Here is a 16,844-nt window from a genome sequence, read left to right on the forward strand (position 1 = left end):
TGGCGTCGGCTCCTCCCTGTGCCCTTGAGCCAAGCCGAGCCAAGCTCACGAGCTGGCTGTCCCTCTCTCTTCTGCGCGAGTGATGTCGCTCTTTGGTGCCATAGGCGATCGCTCGCCCGTGCTTCAGCATCGACCCTTCTTCCATGATTACATCACCTCAGCGGGCATCTCACCCGTCACATCGCCAACAGTCCCATCAATGCCCCATCGCGCGACCAACGGTCCGGTGACCCATGCAGATCTCCCTACACCACTTCCGGCTGCACCTCAAGATCTAGCGGAGCATTATCATTCAGCGCACAAGCGAACATTCTCACTTCCTACCGAGCCAGCTCGCATACAAGCTCACGAGACTGATCCCATGGTGACTGCACCCATACTGAGCCAACCTGTCCCCGGCAGAACGTTGATAGGCACCTCACCACCCGGTCTGACGAGACATCCCTCTATGACTTGGCCGGCAAGACTTATGACCCCGCCAGATTCGCCCATTAGCAAGAAAGCCGCTCTAGCGCCACTCGTCGGTCTGCAGTATGACGATCCCTGGACGGCCGTAGAAGTGCTGTGCTTCGCTGTCTCACTACCAGCGTGATACAGTAGCTCATTGCTGGATGATGCGACAGGCTCGAGGAGAACATGAAGCTGCATCTACGGCTCGATAGTGCTAGAAAGGCAGTCAAGGAGTGCGAGGATCAGGTCGAGACGCGAGACAAAAGGCTCGAGATCGTCGAACGAGCTTACATGCAGCTCGAAGATGAATTCGTCAGGCTCAAAGTGAGATGGGCTTCTGGTTGCGATGCCGAGCTAAGCGCACGGAAAGTCAGGAGGGCCATGCGCTCTACTACATCTTGATCGATCTCGAAACGCATCCAGTGAGTTTCTTGATGTCAGAGAGGCAATGCCTCTGACAAAGTCGAGGAATTGGAGTTCTCGCCAGCACTCATGAGCGCACCGGGAGAAGCGGTTGAGAAACTTCTGCACGATTTGGAGGCTTCCTCGGCCATCACGCGAGGAGCAAGGGCCGTCTTCATCTTCCTCGCCAATCTCTATGACCCTGCCCCGCTCGTACTGCCCTTCATCGAAGCACTGCGCGTGACCCATATCAATCATACTTTGCTCATCGATCGTCCACTCGAACACGATGCTCTTCAGGGTCTTTACAAGAGTAGCCAGAGGGCTTTTCCCGGTATGCAGCCAGACTGATTCGCACTCGCAGACTGGATAGAGACCTGGGCTTCGACGCCATCTGTGCAAGGTGTTATACTGGCAGTTGGTCTCGCGGATGAGACGACACAGCATCTCGCCGATCATATGGACAAGATATTCAGTCTCTCCGACAACTTCGCGGCAGACGATCGCATGGCGAGAATCGAGCTCGACGGCGTCTTTGCAATCAGTAGCCCGATCGAGCCATCAGAGCATGAAGTATCAGACGCCGCATCTGTCATCGAAGAAGCTGCCGACGAACCAGACCAAGTCACACAGACCGTCAGAGTGATAGTAAAGGGCGTTGTGCCCGGAATGGATAGCTTCTGCACACCACGCAGCAGATCAAAAGGTCGAAGTAATTCGAAAGCAGATCGAGCACGTCAGAGCAAGAGTCTCTGCAAAAGTCCCATCGGTAGCTGGACCACCATCAAGACAAAGTCACTGCAATATGAAGAGAACGACGTGCCAAAGATCGACTCGACAAAGCAACTCACAAAGCAGACCGTGCCGCCCTGCAACAACTTTTACCTCACAAAGGCAGGACATGGTTATCAGCATGCTGCGACGGGCTGAGCATCTTCTGTTCCGCAGGAGGGATGTTATAACAAGCGCTGCACCTACGAGCATCGCTATCGCTTGACCGACAAGCAGCTCCATCAGATGCGCACGGGAGCTAAGAATGCTGTCTGTGCCAACATGCGACAGACCAAGAGCTGCTCTGCAGGTCAGTGCAAACCACAATCGCTAGCTCTGCGTTGACATGACAACAGGCGATGACTGCATCTTCGGCCACAAATGTCCGCGTGGCAAAAAGTGCGACAACCTCGCTTCATGTCCGTTCTCGCTAGCCGGAATGCACTAGCGCTCTATCATTTCTTCAATGTGGCTGGCACGATCTGAAGCTGGATGGTCTCGCCTGTGCGCTCGCCTAGGTCCGCATCGAGTGGCTGCTCCGTCTTGGGCAAGTAGAGCGCTCGCTCTTTCTTCTTGTCCTCTGTCGAGATCCCGAGTGCCTTGTCGCGCGCCGCGAGCTTGTCAGGATCGACCTGCCCGTCTTCTGTGAATGCCATCATGATGACGGGCGGTCCGAGAGGAAGATGAGGGTGGCGATCGATCTGCCACGTATGAATGGTCTTGCCGAAAGTCTCGTGGAGTGCGACCATGACAGTCTTCTCGACGGTAGCATTGATGGGACCTTCTTGATCTTTCTTGCTGGCAACGACGAGCATGCCCGATTCGACTTCGTACTTGTGCGAGTGCCAATCTGTGCCACCATGAGCGCGAGTGCAGATCCAGAGAGCGGTGGGTTACATTTCTTCTCTTCATCGTCGAGGGTCTTGTAGACATCAGCACTGACGATGTACTCGATCCCGATCAGACGAGCATCGGGGCCGTCGCTATCGTACACAAGACATTGATGAAGTCCGCCATGACCGGACGCGCAGCAATAATGATGCGCTTCCACTTGTCTTGTTCGATCGTCACTGTTGTAGTGGAAAGCGCAGAGATGCTGATGAATGGCTTCCAGCGGCTTAAAAGGGTGCGACATTCTCACAGCCGGCGAGAGCGAGTTGGCCACCGAGGCGAGCATCTTATGTAGACGCGATGCGTGCACGGGCCGTGTGACTGGATAAATCGATCCGTCCGTGAGGCTGAGATCGAGTGAAGCTGCGGTGCACAGGCACAGGTAGAGTACAGCCCTGCCAGACAGACCAAGCCCACGAAGTCAGCGGACGGCGGACGTCAATCACGATCTGGAGCAAGTGCCCCACCGCCACCGAAAGCAGACTTCGCGTCCCAGGTCACGTGCAACTTCATCTGGCTTGACGAGCAAGAAGTATCTGATCTATCTTGCATTTCTTCGGACCTTCGGACGTAGTTCTCCTGATCGTCGGACTACGACGCAACAGCGATGAGCCATGTCGGAAGCCGAGCCTGCCCTTGCCGTGTTTCGACCTCGGCGTTGCTCTATCTCCTTTCCGCGGCGTTGTCACGAGGTCCTTTGGCGTTCCGTCGACAAAGTCTGCACACAATCTGCGATTCAAATCTACCTCTTTCAGGTTCACAGACAATCCGTCATCAAGAAGGGTTGTGCTGGTCGCCGCTTTGGACCGTAGTTTCAGCGACATACGTCCCTCTTGCTCGCTACGTGACATTGGCTGCGGCTCAAGATGTTGCTAGGTGTCATCGCGACACTGATCAATCTTCACCGTTGTATAGCGCCGCCAATGCCTGAGGCAGAACAACAATACTGTGTAGGCATGCCGGAAATCACGACGGTCTGCAGTGGACGCGTCGCCTACGATGGCCACCAATGGCCCTACTATACTATTGCTACTCTTCATCATCCGAACAAGACAGACGATGGTGGTTCTTACGATATATCGATGCTCTTCTCTGTGCGAGCGTCGAGTTATGATTATGCCGCGCCAATCTACTGTCTGACCGCCCCGCGGGAGTACCAAGCGCCAACTTGCGTCCTGACCGGCCACGAAGTCGTTGGTCAGAGACTTTTTCTCTATGCGCATGCGCAAGGCAGCCTGACTCTCGCCGACGTCTTGGCGGGAAACGATATCATCAGCGAGGCTGTCACGACCTGCTGCGACGCCCAATGGCATATGCCCTTTGGATGCTCCTTGCCTGATTGTGAGCCATGCCGGCCAGCCTGTTGATGTTCACTGACAGCATCGCAGCGGGACTCGCTCTCTCTCAACCAACGCTCAGATTCCAGTGCGGCGTCGAAAGTGCCTCAGAAATCATACCCAGTACAGGGATTCGCTGTGGCAAAATGTTTGCAGGAGCGAAGAACGGCAAGTGCGAGGAGCGGCCGATGGAGATGCCAGTGTGGACTAGAACAATGGACAGAAGGTGTATTCGGGTACCTCAAATTTCGTAAACAGGCGGCTACTGGCACACCGGCGTAGGCCATACCGGGGGACCAGCATACATCATTCGAATGTGCGGACGACCTCTCAAAGGCATGCATCAGCTCGTGCGAGTCTTCACAGTGTGTGCGCTCGAGTTTTATGGGTTGCAGAGGGAGCGCGTCCAATTGATACAATTATGAGAAGCTCTTTTCTCTTGAATCTCACCGTCTCAACATTGTCTCTATATTTCGGTCGCTCACGCTTGCCATCTATTTGCCGCCTGAGTGAATGCATTGTGGAGCAGTCAAGGACTCTAGAGAGCCTGTCTTTGTGTGTGCGTGTGTGTGAGATTCGCATAGCCACTGCGTAGGTAGCTAGCCTGTGCATTGCGATCGTCGTCCTGATCGATGAAGCGAGATAGACACCCCGACTTGCTGAGAAAGTAGAGGACCACGTCTCCACACGCGGAACTAGCCAATCCTCAGATGGCGAGTCTATACCAAGGCAGCGGTCACGAACAAAGCGCAGACGCGATCAGCCAGATAGTGTGAGTCGGACGACGCGACTGCTGTCGCTTGATCCCCAACTCCCGAGCGTGTCCTGGTTCCTTTGTAAGCGTGCTCCCTATGGGTCAATAAGCAATTGCCCCAACGGTCCAGATGTTCGATGCTGACCAGACCGCCTCGCTTAGTCTAACCGAAGGCATGTCGAATGTCGATGCTCCTTCGAGAAATGATCTCTGAACTCCCCTTCGCGACGGAACATGTCATCATTGACCAACTTCTCTGAGCTGCGAGCTCGTCAATGGTCCCACCAGCAAGCCAACTAGCTATGACACACATCAATATCGATGTAATCGATGCAGGAGTGGCTCGGGATGTACCACCATGTCGGAACGATCTCGTACGACAGTCATCATATCTTCACCAGATGTCACTGCATACTGCAGCAGAATACAGCGATGGTCGTATGTGTTCCGTATGAGAGCAAGCGAGGAGCGAGTCGGCCTCGAGCTCGACGAGTACATACGATGATCCCAACGCCTCTAGGCCGTCGTCGGCAAGTTCGTCCTCAGGGGACATCCCCAGCGTATCTCGGCAACCATCACGCACGCAAGGTCCGGATCTCGGTCGTCATATTCCCTAGATGAGGAATGCAGTTTTTGTCTTCTCGCTCAGATCTTTGCTTCGGCCATACCATTGCTTTGTCGCTCAGGCACAGTCGATACAATCGAGGTGCCGTAAATCGACGCACGAGTAGACCAGGGCAATCAAGCATTAGCAAGCTCTTGGGCGGCGACGCAATTCCGATGTTGCTCTACCTGATTGTGTCAATCGCGCTCGCGACCTGCGCTAGTGCCGACGATGACAAAGAGAAGCTATACTGCGTAGCTATGCCCACTTATTCGACCAGATGCTCACATCGAATCGTCTCTGATGGTCAGGAATGGTCTTTCGGAACGGCAGTAGAGCTCGTACACCATCCCCTCCCAGGCAAAACAACTGAGGCCACTTCGATGTTGTTTGCTGTCCGAGCCTCAATCTATGAGCACGCTAAGCGCCTTCAGTGTACTCCTACTTACGGCGAGCGCCCGGCGCCTATCTGCCAATTGACAGAAGAGCACGTCGTAGGTCCTGCTGCCGTTGATCTAGTCGGCAAGGCTCTGGGCGATCTCGACATGGTCAGTGTGGCAGCAGCTAGCCCCGCTATTAAGAATGCCGTCTTTACGTGCTGCCGTGCCGAATGGCAGATGCGATTTACCTGCTCACTACCGCTCAGTGGGTCCTCAAGTCTCTCCGTAATGCGAGACTAAAACATAGAAGCAGCGGCGATCCTGCTGGCCAGACCAAAGACATATCTCACTTGTGGCGATACAGAGCAGAGCTATGATCGCATACCTGGCACAGATTTGCGATGCATCGACCTCTTCCCTATCCCAGAGTATGGTATATGCGAACAGCCGCAGATGGAGGAGCCCATATGGACGAAAGCGGCCAGCGATGGAAGGTGCACCCGGACGCCTTACCATCCCTACTGATTCGGACATACTAAGACTGCAAGCTCAGCAGACCCAAATCTTGGTGATAAAGCTGCGCGAATAATGGACTGCGGTCCTATGAGCAATGATGATGACATCTGCATTGCATCCCTGAAAGCAGTCTGAAGGCCTGCGAGTCTTCACAGTGTAGGCTGCTGTGATTCGGATGTCATTGATTTTGACATTGGTTTGACATCGCGTATCGACCGAATCATAAATCACATGCTCAGAAGTCGGGTAGCTAATCTCGCTCCTACGATAGCGAGCTCTCGATCGTTCAGCAATAGCACGAGGGCTAGCATGGTGTTCAATGTCTCGAGACTAGAGGGCAAAGTATCCCGACAACACGCTGCTCTACTGTCCAGCTAAAGTTCTCGCAGAACGTCCTGGTTACCGGCGCTTCTGCTGGTATCGGCAGAGAGACAGCGAGACTGTTTGCAAAGGCAGGCGCTAATGTCATCCTTGCTTCTCGACGGAAGCCAGTGCTCGAGGAGTTGAAAGCGCTCATCGAGAAAGAAAGTAGCGGCGTCAAGGTCGAAGCAGTCGAGCTCGACATGACCAGCAAGGCGTCTGTTGGCAGCTTACTTGATCGTGTCAAACTCAGACCGCTCGACATACTCATCAACAACGCCGGTGGCGTTCTGGGTACCGAGAAAGTTGGCGAGATCAAGCAAGAGGATATCGAATGGATGATCTCGACCAACGTCACTGGACTCATACAGCTCACCCAAGCAGTCGTACTCGAGTTCAAGAAGAACAACTCAGGCCATGTCATCAACATTGGCAGTGTTGCCGGTCGAGAGCCTTACGCCGGCGGTTCGATATACTGCGCGTCGAAACATGCCGTTCGCGCTTTCACAGGCTCTCTGCTTCGAGAGCTCGTCGAGACGCCCATCAGAGTCAGTGAGATACAGCCTGGTCTTGTAGAGACCAATTTTAGCGTACATCGCTTCCGAGGCGACAAAGCGAAGGCGGATGCTATCTATGCTGGTGCGCTGCTAGCTTGTCGACACTCGGTACATGTCTGACGGAGCGCGAGCAGATTTGGATCCACTCACGCCAGAAGATATCGCTGAAGAGATCGTATGGGTCGCTGCGAGACCGCCGCATGTCAACATTGCAGAACTATTTGTCAGGCAGGCACACAGATCAGGCTGATTTCGCTGACGCTGGAACGCAGGTCATGCCCGTCTCACAAGCCAGCGCCGGCATCAAGTATGCAGGCGGCAAGCGGTTCGCAAAGCCATAGCGTATCATGCACTAACAATGCAATGTATGATGTCATCGCTGCATCCCGCTCACGACTCATCGCGTGTGCGAACGATGATCTCCGGTGGTATTGTTTTCGCTCGAAAGGCGCAGCCTGACTTGCCCACGGCTTCGAATGTCGGCAAGCATCTCGAGGTATAGCCACAAGGCTCTCCCTCTGCATACCCAGGGAACACTCTCGAACAGGTCAAGGCCGAGCCGCTTACTTTTGCCACCCCTGGGCCACAGGCAAGTCTCACTGAAGGTGCAGTCACCTTCATGCCACCTAATTCAAAGCGATTGAGCTGTAGCAATGATATCGACTGAGCCGTACTGACGGTGTTTGTAGTTTAGGAAGTATGTGTCTTCCCAGATCGGCGCGCAGCATACGTAGATGATGTCGCGCTTGATATTCTGAGCATCATCATCGGTTTGAATGTTGACCTCTCTGATTGGCAATGCGCGAAAAGCGTCGTATTGCGCCCATTCGTTCGGGTCCAGTGTAGGCTCTGTCGACAAGTAGCCTCTGCAGCTAGCTGGATATGGCTGATCCTTCACGCTCTGTATGACTGAGATCAGCTGCGGCGACGAAAGTAGCAGAATCTGCTCACGTAGCAAATCACTTTGGGCTTTGGGGAACCTTGTGCGCGGTTTTTCCACATCATGCGTGGCAGATCTGCCACGACCGAGTAGTGGAACACCTTGTTGTCCATGATGCCTTGACCGGTACAGATAGCCAAGCATTGTAAACCGGTGCAATAATCTGATCCCACGTCGCCACGCTCGACGAGCCCGCTGTCTGCTGCTATGTTGACTGCAGAGAGCACTATACGAACCAGACAACGAAGGGTACCAGGCATTGTGCGCGCTCTGCTCGACCTGACAGCTTGAGACCGCAACTCTTCGATATGGTATATGTGTCGGAAAACCCACTTTCCGCCACGCGCTGTTTGAGAGCTCATCCGAGGCAACGTTCGCCAAAGATGCAGTCATATTGATGCAGCAGACTGATGGATCTGTTTGCTGAGTCGTGTCGATTGCTTGGATATGAGATGGCCTGCGCATCACATCACTTTGATCGGCTTGGGTCCAGCTCTTCTGACGCAGCCCTCCAGGCCGTCAGACTTGTAGATGGGATAGCAATGTGTCTTCATTACGCGCGGCTCTCCTACTGCGTGATGTGGGAAGACGCGGTCGCAAAGCAATGCCATTCCGGAACTTGTGACAGGCCTGGTCCGCATGCAAGCCGAACACTTGGCTCGCCGACGCCCACATCGCCCGTGATGGCAGCAATGATCAGCGAAGGTGGTTCGATTGGGCAGTCGTCAATCATTGACGGTATGAATGGTTCACATAGTATACGCCTGCCCAGATCGAAGCGCAGGAGCATGTACCAGGTCTCTCGCATGTCCAGTAGCATCGTCAGCTATACTGATCTAGATAATGTTCATAGCACCGAATGAACCAACTCGAAGCCACTCATGGCGGTTGATGGTTGGCTTTTGAGGATACTGAAAATGAAAGCTGGATGCCTATGGCTGTCCCTCAGATGTCTGTCCGTTCGCTGGGTATCGGGCGCTTCGCATTGGCGCCGACCAATTGCGTATACGAATGAATGAGTCTTTTGAGCTCCAAAACATAAACATGGGTTTTCCGGAGCACTTCCGGGAGATGTGCAACCACCGAATAGTAAAGTAGCCGCCTGTCCCATTCGCCGCTTCTGGGCAGATCGCGACGCGCTGGATCCCCATGCAGTACTCGCATACAGATTCAAGGTGGACGGCGAGACGCTGACTGGCAGAGGCGAGCGACCTGATGCTTAGTAGAGCATGTGGAAGAATGAAGGATTAACGCTGAATTGGGCGCCTGGGCGTGAACGTTTCGAAGTTCGACGCGTGCATGCGCAAAGGGACTGTTGTTTCATCGATATATCTCACGCGACCTGTTCTTCTCAGGCTTCCTCATGAAGATGATCCACTTAAGCGTCATCTCATTCCAAAGACTCAATGCCCCGACTTGGTCTAAAGTCCATCGCATGCGCATGCAGATGCCAAAATTCGTGTTGATCGCAAGTGTTATACCTGCAACGTGGCTTGCTTGTTACCGGAACGTCGTCAGTGATCGTCTGAGCTGCCGAGCAAGCCGGAGCTAGCGTCGTTTTGTAGCACATCAGATTGCAATGAAACAGGGTCGAGGCATATTAGGCGAGGTCGTGCTGCGCTCCTGATTCTTTTTCGTCATGTGTACTACCGCATCGATTTATCGAGCCGGCGAGATGTCTACACAACCGCGCAGCTCTAAATTGATGGCACTCGTAGCTGGGCTCTGCAGCCTTGTGATCGCAACTGCAGAATTGACTGGCCCTCATACGTATGCAGTCGAGTACTGTTTCGGCAAACAAGCCTACAGGGCCATGTGCAGCAGTGTCGTGCTCGTCGGCGGATCGTCGCACAGCTTCTCTCTCGTAGCAGAAAGCCGCGAGAGCTTCTACATCCTGCGCATCGAGCCTGCACGGAGGCTGGGGCCAATCAGATGTAGGCCCGCACGAGGTCTTGGAGGCGCCGTTCCAGACTGCGCGATCCTAGACAGTCAGAGTACTGTTCCTGGCGAATACGTGTACGAGGTGGCAGCCGTCAAAGCACTACCAACAAGCACGGTCATAAGTCCAACATCGGACCTCGCTTGGGAAGCAGCAAATGCCTGCTGTTCGATCATATGGACCTCGGCCGGTAAGGTCACCTTTCCAGAAAGTCAGTCGTGGTAGACACACATGCAATGATCAACCTGATGCGCAGCCGTGACAGAGGATTGGATAGATGACGAGGCAGAGGTGACGATGCTTTGCGGCCCCGGCGAAGACGCGAGCGCGCTCATTCCGGTATGGACCTGACTTGTTGTCACACGATGCTTATGAGCTCACCACGCATCGCATGCAGAGATTACCTGGAGTGACTTGCGCATTGTTTTTTTCGCGCATCGTCGAGAGCAAAGGTTGCGACATTATCGGTGGATCACTCAGACCTACATTCGAACTGAAGAAACATTCGAATCACTGCGATTGGCGCGATCCCTGGCAGAAAGGTTGAAAGATAGCTATCGTCTTTGACGATGTCTCGATGACTCGACGATGTACCAATGCTTTAGATGGCAATAGAGATTGACAGGCCAAGCTAGCTTATACCGCTACAGCCGCTTTTGGCGTGCACCAGTGCGCTGCATTGATGCTGTGGAGAGCAAGATCTGGATGTTCTCGACCACCAGGAGGCCGAGTAGTGCTCCGAAAGGGACCTGACCACGGCAGAGCTGCTTTGATCTGGCTCATGGTCCGATAAGGCGCGGTTGCATTTGGGATTGAGGAATTTGAATCTGCCACGATATTCGATATATTGATGATGCATGTTCCCGTCATCGCAGCTGGCCCATCAATTTTTCGACTCTCATTCCAACCGGCGCAGCCATGATGTCCTTGATCCTGCTCTTTGCCCTGCTCGGTAGCTTGAAGCGTACTTCTGCAGACCATAGGCTCTCGATTCTCGGTGATTCTATCAAAGAGTACTGTCTTGGCCTCGAGTGCGTTGCAATTTGTCGCGGCAGCGGCGTGCTCGACGAACGAGCTTTTCATTATTCGGTCGTTGCAAACCTGCCACAAGTCTTATGGAAGATCAGAGTCTATACTGACGAGCTGGAGAAGAGCTACTGCCACGTATGCACCTCCTTTTGCGCTTCGTAAGGCGCACCTCCTGACGTGTGAAAATACACCATCAGACATTCAAGGGTCAGTCGTATGCACCGAGCTGCCACTTTTTCACGCCCACGAAGGCTTCAATAGACTCCGAACAGTGGCTGCAGGCTGAGTCGTATCGTGGTCTGAATATTGCCGATGTCGCTATGGAGGGAGATCCGACGGGATACGCTGCTCAGCTCATCAGGACCTGCTGTGCCGCCATCTGGGAAGCATCTTATTATCTGAACTATCGCAAACGTCAGTCTTCGGTCTTTGCCGCACGCATAGCCTCGCTGATCGTACATGGTCACCCAGGTGATGTGGGGGTAGGCGAGCCTCGCGTTCGTCTTTCATGCGGACCGGGACTCACACAGATCCAAGGGACTGCATTGACCTGTGCTCATGTGTTCCCCAATCACGAGGAAGGCGAGCCTTGCCTGACGACCACGAAATGCTATCCGACTTTTGAAGCTAGTGGCGGACTCGGCTGTCGCAAGAGGGAGAAGCGGGTGCCAATCAACATCATGTAATGCGAAGAGTGGCAGTAGCAAGAGTTTGGCACATAGCCAGAGAAGGGCTTTATACAAGTCTGGGCGCACAGCTTGACGATGATCATGCTGTCTACTGCTGCATGCGCTCCCGAATGACATTTCTGTAGAGGTGGCTCGGAATCGCAGTCAGACACGAAGCCCCATCTGAGTACACATGATGATCGTAGAAATGTTCAGGAGTGCCTGGCGTCGTCGGTTCCTTCGCCCCTGTGCTTATCCAGGCACAGTCGCGCTGACAACATTGGCGCCCATCATCTTCGGTCTTCATCCTTCACAAAGTCAAAGAGAGCATGATCGCCCTCATCCTTCTATATGGCCTGCTCAGTAGCTTTCTGCTCGTGACCGCCAAGCCGGGTCTCTCTGCGCGCGGCGACAGGATGTTTGAATACTGTATAGGCATCGAATGCGTCGCAATCTGCAACGGCGATGGCGAACTAGACGGGCGACCCTTCCATTACTCGGTCGTCGCACAGCTACCTCAAGTCTTCTGGAAAACCCGTGTCTTTGCGCGCAATCTGGAAACACCGTACTGCTACGTATGCATTGGGAAGCACCTTCACCGTGATCATTTGGCTTATGCCAAGCGAACAGACACTCGACGGCCAGCCGTGGCCACCAACCTTCAATATCGGACCGCCAGCGAAAAAGTCCATAGATCCTAATCAGTGGATCCAAGTCGGTTGTCTGCGCGCCATGAACACCATTGAGATCGGCGTGACCGACGACGAAACGGGGATAGCGAAAGAACTGATTTTCAATTGCTGCACTCCCATATGGCGAGGAACCTACTATGCCAATTATGCAAAACGTCAGTCACCAGCTACATCCGAGTTGGCCTCTGTCTTTCTGTCTTTGGCTGATGTTGGCTCGACAGGCGATATAGGAGTCGGCGACCCGACCGTACAGCTAGCATGCGGACCATCACAGTACAGGGAGCCGGGACACCGTGAGACTTGCGGTCGCATCTTCCCGGAGTTCAGAGAGAGCACGCCATGTTTGATGACGACACATTGTTATCCGACCTACGAGTCAGCTGGGGAGGGAGGATGCGTCAAGAGACTCAGACCGAAGCCTTTCAACCCGATGTGATGCAGAGTATAGCGATTGCAGGCGGTATGCAAATGCGATCCCGCTCAAGCGCTCGAGTGTATTCAAGAAACGTGCATGACCGCCGAATATTGCGTTGCCGTGACCCTCAGACGAGCGCTGATATCTGATATCACTGCAAGCTGGCCTCTACAGTCTGCAGATCTGCTTTGGGTGTAGTGCAGTAAGCATCGTCAGACTACAGTCACGCCCCGACTTGTCTACGATGCGTCATCACCGCGCCAATCGCAGCTGTTGTCGTGTCGCTTCATCTCGAAAGTAGGCCGGATCGGTCCCCCGACGATCTCGCAGTCCTTGCTTTCCACATCCCTCGCAAAGAAATCTGCACACGTCAGTCCTGGTAGCATCTACAACAGACTCGAGATCAACAACGTCGTCCCGAAGCAGAGCAAAGCAAGTCCTCACCGGTATGAGTATGCTTGCATCCTTGCCAGGACCGCAGAGCATCGTCACTTCTGCCTCGTCATCTTTCCAGTCCTCTGCCGTGCCTGTGTCAGAGCGATGCGATCCGACGCACAGCCTGGCTGACTTTCGGGGAACGTCACCTTGCCGGTGGAGGTCCATATAATCGAACAGCATACGGCAGCCGCTGCGGAAACGGTGTCCGATGTCGGACTCAGCACAGCACCGGTCGTCAGCGATTTGACAGCTGCCACCTCGAACACATAACCGTTGTGACCCGCATTCTTGACGGCAATGTTCTCGCAGTCTGGACTTACGTCCTCTCGATATCTCGCATTGATACATCTGATTGGCCCCCAAGTCCGCTCTGGCTGGACCTTCATGACGTAGAAGCTCTCTTGGCTGTTTGCGCCAAGTGAGACCTCATGCAAGTTGCCGTCGGCGAGTACATTGATGCTGCAAACAGCCTGATAGGGTCGCTTGCCGAAACAATATTCGATCATGGTCAGCCTTGGATGAGCCAATCCCGCCCCTGCGATTTGGGCGCTCTGGAGACCGAAGAACAACAGCACGATTGCGAGGCTACGCATTTGCTCAGACAGTTTCCCAATAGACAAATTCATCGACATCGACGAGCAGGGGTCAGATGCTCGCATCGCGTGACATGTTCCACCTCCTGTTTCACTGGGCGCAGTCCCTCGTCTCGCATGCAGGGTGCTGGACCTCATCGAGCCGTCTTCGGGCCCGTCGGCCTAGGCGGAGTCTCCAATGATGACCCGATCAAGACGCTCTGCCGATGTGGTCGACCTGACACAATCTTTCGATAGGTGTCTCGCGCAGGATGAAACCAGTGCATGTGCCTGCGAAAGCTGGGATGTCGACAGTCGATCTGGCTGAGTGTCGACACAGAAAGGCCGTGGCGTTTGGAGTGCTCTTAAACCCGTCTTCATCTCGACAGGGATCATAGTAGCTTGCTCAGTACTTGATCGACGAGGGCAGACCGTGCGCATCTTCTCACAATTGACTCGACTCGTTGAGAGCCCCCATGGACGAGCCGCTGGCTGCATTCGTCAGACTTCTGATAGACGATGGGACTTCTACGAATCGTCTTGACTCCAATCGCAAGTGTTGTCGTGTCGCTTTACCTCCCAAGTAGGCCGGATCGGTCCTCCGACGATCTCGCAGTCCTTGCTCTCAACGTCCCTCGGGAAGAAGTCTGCACATGTCAGTCCTGGTAGCATCTACAATAGACCAAAGATCAACAACGTCATCCAGAAGCGTAACGAAAACAAGTCCTCACCGGTATGAGTATGCTTGTGTCCTTGCCAGGACCGCAGAGCATCGTCACTTCTGCCTCGTCATTTTTCCACGCTTCTGAAGTGCCACTGTTAGCTCGGCTGCAGATCATATGCAGCACGACCAACTCTTAGGAAATCCCGCCATGCCAGTCGAGCTCCATAGGATCGAACAGCAGACGGCCGCCGCAGCAGAAACGGTATCCGATGATGGGCTTAGCACTATGCCGGTCGGAACTGACTTGACAGCTGCGATTTCATATATCCATCCGCCAGGACCCGCCTCCTTGACGGCAACAACCTCACAGTCTGGTGTGACGCCCCACAGACCTTTCGCATCCTTGCATGCGATTGCTCCAAGCCTTCGCCCTGGCTGGATACGCAAAATGTAGAAGGTCTCTTGGCTGGTCGCACCAAGCGAAAAAGTATGCGAATAGCCGTCCAGGAGAGCTGCGCTGCTGCACACGGCGTGATATAGCCGCCTGCCAAAGCAGTACTCGACTGCGGCCACTTGTGGGCCAGCCAACATTGCTGCTGCAGGCCTGATGTCGTACAGGACGGACGCCAGTATTGCGTATATGAGCCTCATCATCCGCTCAGATCTTCTGCACATAGTCTGACTGGTCAATGTCGATGCTACAGACGAAGAAGAAAAAAAGGAGGAGATCAGGAGCTGGTATCGCGTAACATGTCTCGTCTTCCATGTCACTGGAGTGCAATTGCTCGTGTTACACAATGCTAGCCCTAGCCGAGCTCTCTTCAGGTTCGTCGTCCCAGACGCAGTCGCCAGCGATGACCCGATCAAGACGCTCCCACGAGGTATATCTGACGTGGTCGACCTGGCACGATCCTTCGATAGGCGTCTCGCTCGGAAAGAAATCAGTGCATGTGCCTGCAAAGCCCGGAATCTCCACGGCCGACTTGGCTGAACGTCCGCACAGAAACGTGGTCACGAGTGGTGTGCTCTGGAGCGTTCCTGCCTGCAAAGTCAGCTTGAGCAACAGATTGTGGACGACTCAGCTTACGGTTCGGAAAAGTCGCCACGAGACGGTTGGTCGTCACTGCCGCACAGCAGGCGTAGACCAAAGCGGACACGACGGCATCGTCGCAGTAGATGCGGTCAGTATCGAGTGCTCGCACGGCCCGAACGGTCCATCGCTGCTGAGAAGGCGAGATATCAAAGTCCTCTGCTCTGCACATTGGTGCAGGGGGCTCACCCCAAATCGTCTGCTCTCCCAATTAATCAACTCGCTCTTAGTCCACGACAAGACTCACTCGACAGTAGACTGGCGTCGAGCGATCATTGGAGACGATATGCAAAGCGAACAGACGATCCGGATTCTTGGCGACGACACGGAAAGGTACAGGGACGCCTTCGTAGACGAGCATACCGTCACATGTAGCGTCAAACTGCCTGAGGCCGAGACAGAACATAGAAGACTTTGTCATCTTGCCCGCTGCATAGCCCAGAAGGGACGAGATCGTCGCTACTTGAAGCAGCATTGCGTCATGAGCAGCAGAGCTTTGCACACGCAATCGCATGCGAAACCTTTGATCGACTTCAGACGACTCGTCTGTCGTTTGGACGCCCCATAGCAACCCGAGCGCGAGAGGAAAATGCATTGGGAGGCAAGAAAGCAAACTATCTTGACTTGGCCATCGTCACAGGTGCAGCGGCACGACAATAGAGTATATGTGTGAAAGTGACGAGCGACTCGCGTAAAGCTATCCCCGTGCATATGAGTCGCCTGTTGACTGCGATGACGGAAAGGAGAGGTCGCACTGGCTCCATGGAGATCTTGTCAACTCCATGGTGTGATCCGCGTGAGACTCGGATCCCAGAGCAGACTGGAGACCAGCTCGTCAAGTGCTATTCATTCTGATCCACCGGTCAATTGCTTGCTCATTCCCGTAGCGATCGAGAGCGAGCTTGCGCTCTTTCGCTGTGGCGATCGCATTGAGCGACCATTGTGAAACATAGCAGATGAGCACAGGTTGAGCCACGTGAACCGAGGCTTTGGCCCTTGAACCGCATTTTCGGGCTAGTGGAAACGATTTAGCCCTCGAAAGGCTCGCCGTTGTTTATGGCAGTATGTTGGCTGAAAACCTGGCTCACATACAGAACAAGACGACATGTTCGGTTCTCGTTCGATGGGTACAGCTAGCGATGCCAAGACGTCATATGCGAGCGAGAAGAGACCACTTTGTAGCCATGGGGACGCAGAAAAGAAGCTGCAGGGGTTCTTGAGATTTGCCCGAAGTCAGAAGCAGAGGGAGTGTCTATGAGGTTCTTTCAGGCTCAAGCAAAACTGCTGACGGGGAGCTGACACGGTCTTATCGAGGGTGAGTCGATCGCTATGACGTCGCAAGGGTCGTCGCGTTGTCGCGATACTGTCCGGAGAC

At 54.1% G+C, this 16,844-nt stretch overlaps 10 protein-coding genes across 10 annotated transcripts; 5 read left to right on the forward strand and 5 right to left on the reverse strand.

Moving 5' to 3' along the window:
• Positions 1–82: 82 nt before the first annotated feature.
• Positions 83–2,071, forward strand: L969DRAFT_93199 (uncharacterized protein; the record flags this gene model as incomplete). The annotated part of the gene is made up of 7 exons (XM_014713797.1): positions 83–564; positions 624–774; positions 825–872; positions 928–1,165; positions 1,217–1,746; positions 1,801–1,933; positions 1,980–2,071. The coding sequence occupies 7 exons, from the start codon at positions 83–85 to the stop codon at positions 2,069–2,071; spliced, it is 1,674 nt and encodes a 557-aa protein (XP_014569283.1).
• Positions 2,072–2,078: 7 nt separating this feature from the next.
• L969DRAFT_93200 (uncharacterized protein) lies at positions 2,079–3,066 on the reverse strand (the record flags this gene model as incomplete). The annotated part of the gene is made up of 3 exons (XM_014713798.1): positions 2,079–2,473; positions 2,521–2,909; positions 2,999–3,066. 3 exons carry the CDS (start codon positions 3,064–3,066, stop codon positions 2,079–2,081), a joined length of 852 nt encoding a protein of 283 aa, XP_014569284.1.
• Positions 3,067–3,223: 157 nt separating this feature from the next.
• Positions 3,224–4,158, forward strand: L969DRAFT_346801 (uncharacterized protein). The gene is made up of 2 exons (XM_014713799.1): positions 3,224–3,855; positions 3,903–4,158. The coding sequence occupies exons 1-2, from the start codon at positions 3,381–3,383 to the stop codon at positions 4,103–4,105; spliced, it is 678 nt and encodes a 225-aa protein (XP_014569285.1). The 5' UTR covers positions 3,224–3,380; the 3' UTR covers positions 4,106–4,158.
• A 1,434-nt stretch (positions 4,159–5,592) lies between these two features.
• On the forward strand, positions 5,593–7,508 carry L969DRAFT_617138 (uncharacterized protein; the record flags this gene model as incomplete). Its single annotated transcript, XM_014713800.1, has 6 exons — positions 5,593–5,854; positions 5,903–6,022; positions 6,377–6,447; positions 6,495–7,104; positions 7,157–7,245; positions 7,295–7,508. 6 exons carry the CDS (start codon positions 5,593–5,595, stop codon positions 7,361–7,363), a joined length of 1,221 nt encoding a protein of 406 aa, XP_014569286.1. The 3' UTR covers positions 7,364–7,508.
• A 145-nt stretch (positions 7,509–7,653) lies between these two features.
• L969DRAFT_16021 (uncharacterized protein) lies at positions 7,654–8,075 on the reverse strand (the record flags this gene model as incomplete). Its single annotated transcript, XM_014713530.1, has 2 exons — positions 7,654–7,923; positions 7,974–8,075. 2 exons carry the CDS (start codon positions 8,073–8,075, stop codon positions 7,654–7,656), a joined length of 372 nt encoding a protein of 123 aa, XP_014569016.1.
• A 1,562-nt stretch (positions 8,076–9,637) lies between these two features.
• L969DRAFT_93203 (uncharacterized protein) lies at positions 9,638–10,252 on the forward strand (the record flags this gene model as incomplete). Its single annotated transcript, XM_014713801.1, has 2 exons — positions 9,638–10,112; positions 10,167–10,252. The coding sequence occupies 2 exons, from the start codon at positions 9,638–9,640 to the stop codon at positions 10,250–10,252; spliced, it is 561 nt and encodes a 186-aa protein (XP_014569287.1).
• A 79-nt stretch (positions 10,253–10,331) lies between these two features.
• On the forward strand, positions 10,332–12,726 carry L969DRAFT_617144 (uncharacterized protein; the record flags this gene model as incomplete). Its single annotated transcript, XM_014713802.1, has 5 exons — positions 10,332–11,065; positions 11,128–11,355; positions 12,111–12,173; positions 12,229–12,445; positions 12,512–12,726. The coding sequence occupies exons 1-5, from the start codon at positions 10,820–10,822 to the stop codon at positions 12,724–12,726; spliced, it is 969 nt and encodes a 322-aa protein (XP_014569288.1). The 5' UTR covers positions 10,332–10,819.
• A 218-nt stretch (positions 12,727–12,944) lies between these two features.
• L969DRAFT_46121 (uncharacterized protein) lies at positions 12,945–13,649 on the reverse strand (the record flags this gene model as incomplete). Its single annotated transcript, XM_014713803.1, has 3 exons — positions 12,945–13,091; positions 13,150–13,223; positions 13,274–13,649. 3 exons carry the CDS (start codon positions 13,647–13,649, stop codon positions 12,945–12,947), a joined length of 597 nt encoding a protein of 198 aa, XP_014569289.1.
• A 409-nt stretch (positions 13,650–14,058) lies between these two features.
• On the reverse strand, positions 14,059–15,190 carry L969DRAFT_347930 (uncharacterized protein). Its single transcript, XM_014713804.1, has 3 exons — positions 14,571–15,190; positions 14,447–14,520; positions 14,059–14,387 (listed from the first exon to the last, which is right to left on the reverse strand). Exons 1-3 carry the CDS (start codon positions 15,052–15,054, stop codon positions 14,244–14,246), a joined length of 702 nt encoding a protein of 233 aa, XP_014569290.1. The 5' UTR covers positions 15,055–15,190; the 3' UTR covers positions 14,059–14,243.
• Positions 15,164–15,672, reverse strand: L969DRAFT_85884 (uncharacterized protein). The gene is made up of 2 exons (XM_014713805.1): positions 15,467–15,672; positions 15,164–15,417 (listed from the first exon to the last, which is right to left on the reverse strand). The coding sequence occupies exons 1-2, from the start codon at positions 15,639–15,641 to the stop codon at positions 15,170–15,172; spliced, it is 423 nt and encodes a 140-aa protein (XP_014569291.1). The 5' UTR covers positions 15,642–15,672; the 3' UTR covers positions 15,164–15,169.
• Between the last annotated feature and the right edge of the window lie 1,172 nt (positions 15,673–16,844).

This window comes from Mixia osmundae (assembly GCF_000708205.1).
Source record: "Mixia osmundae IAM 14324 unplaced genomic scaffold scaffold_3, whole genome shotgun sequence".
NCBI lineage: Eukaryota > Fungi > Basidiomycota > Mixiomycetes > Mixiales > Mixiaceae > Mixia > Mixia osmundae.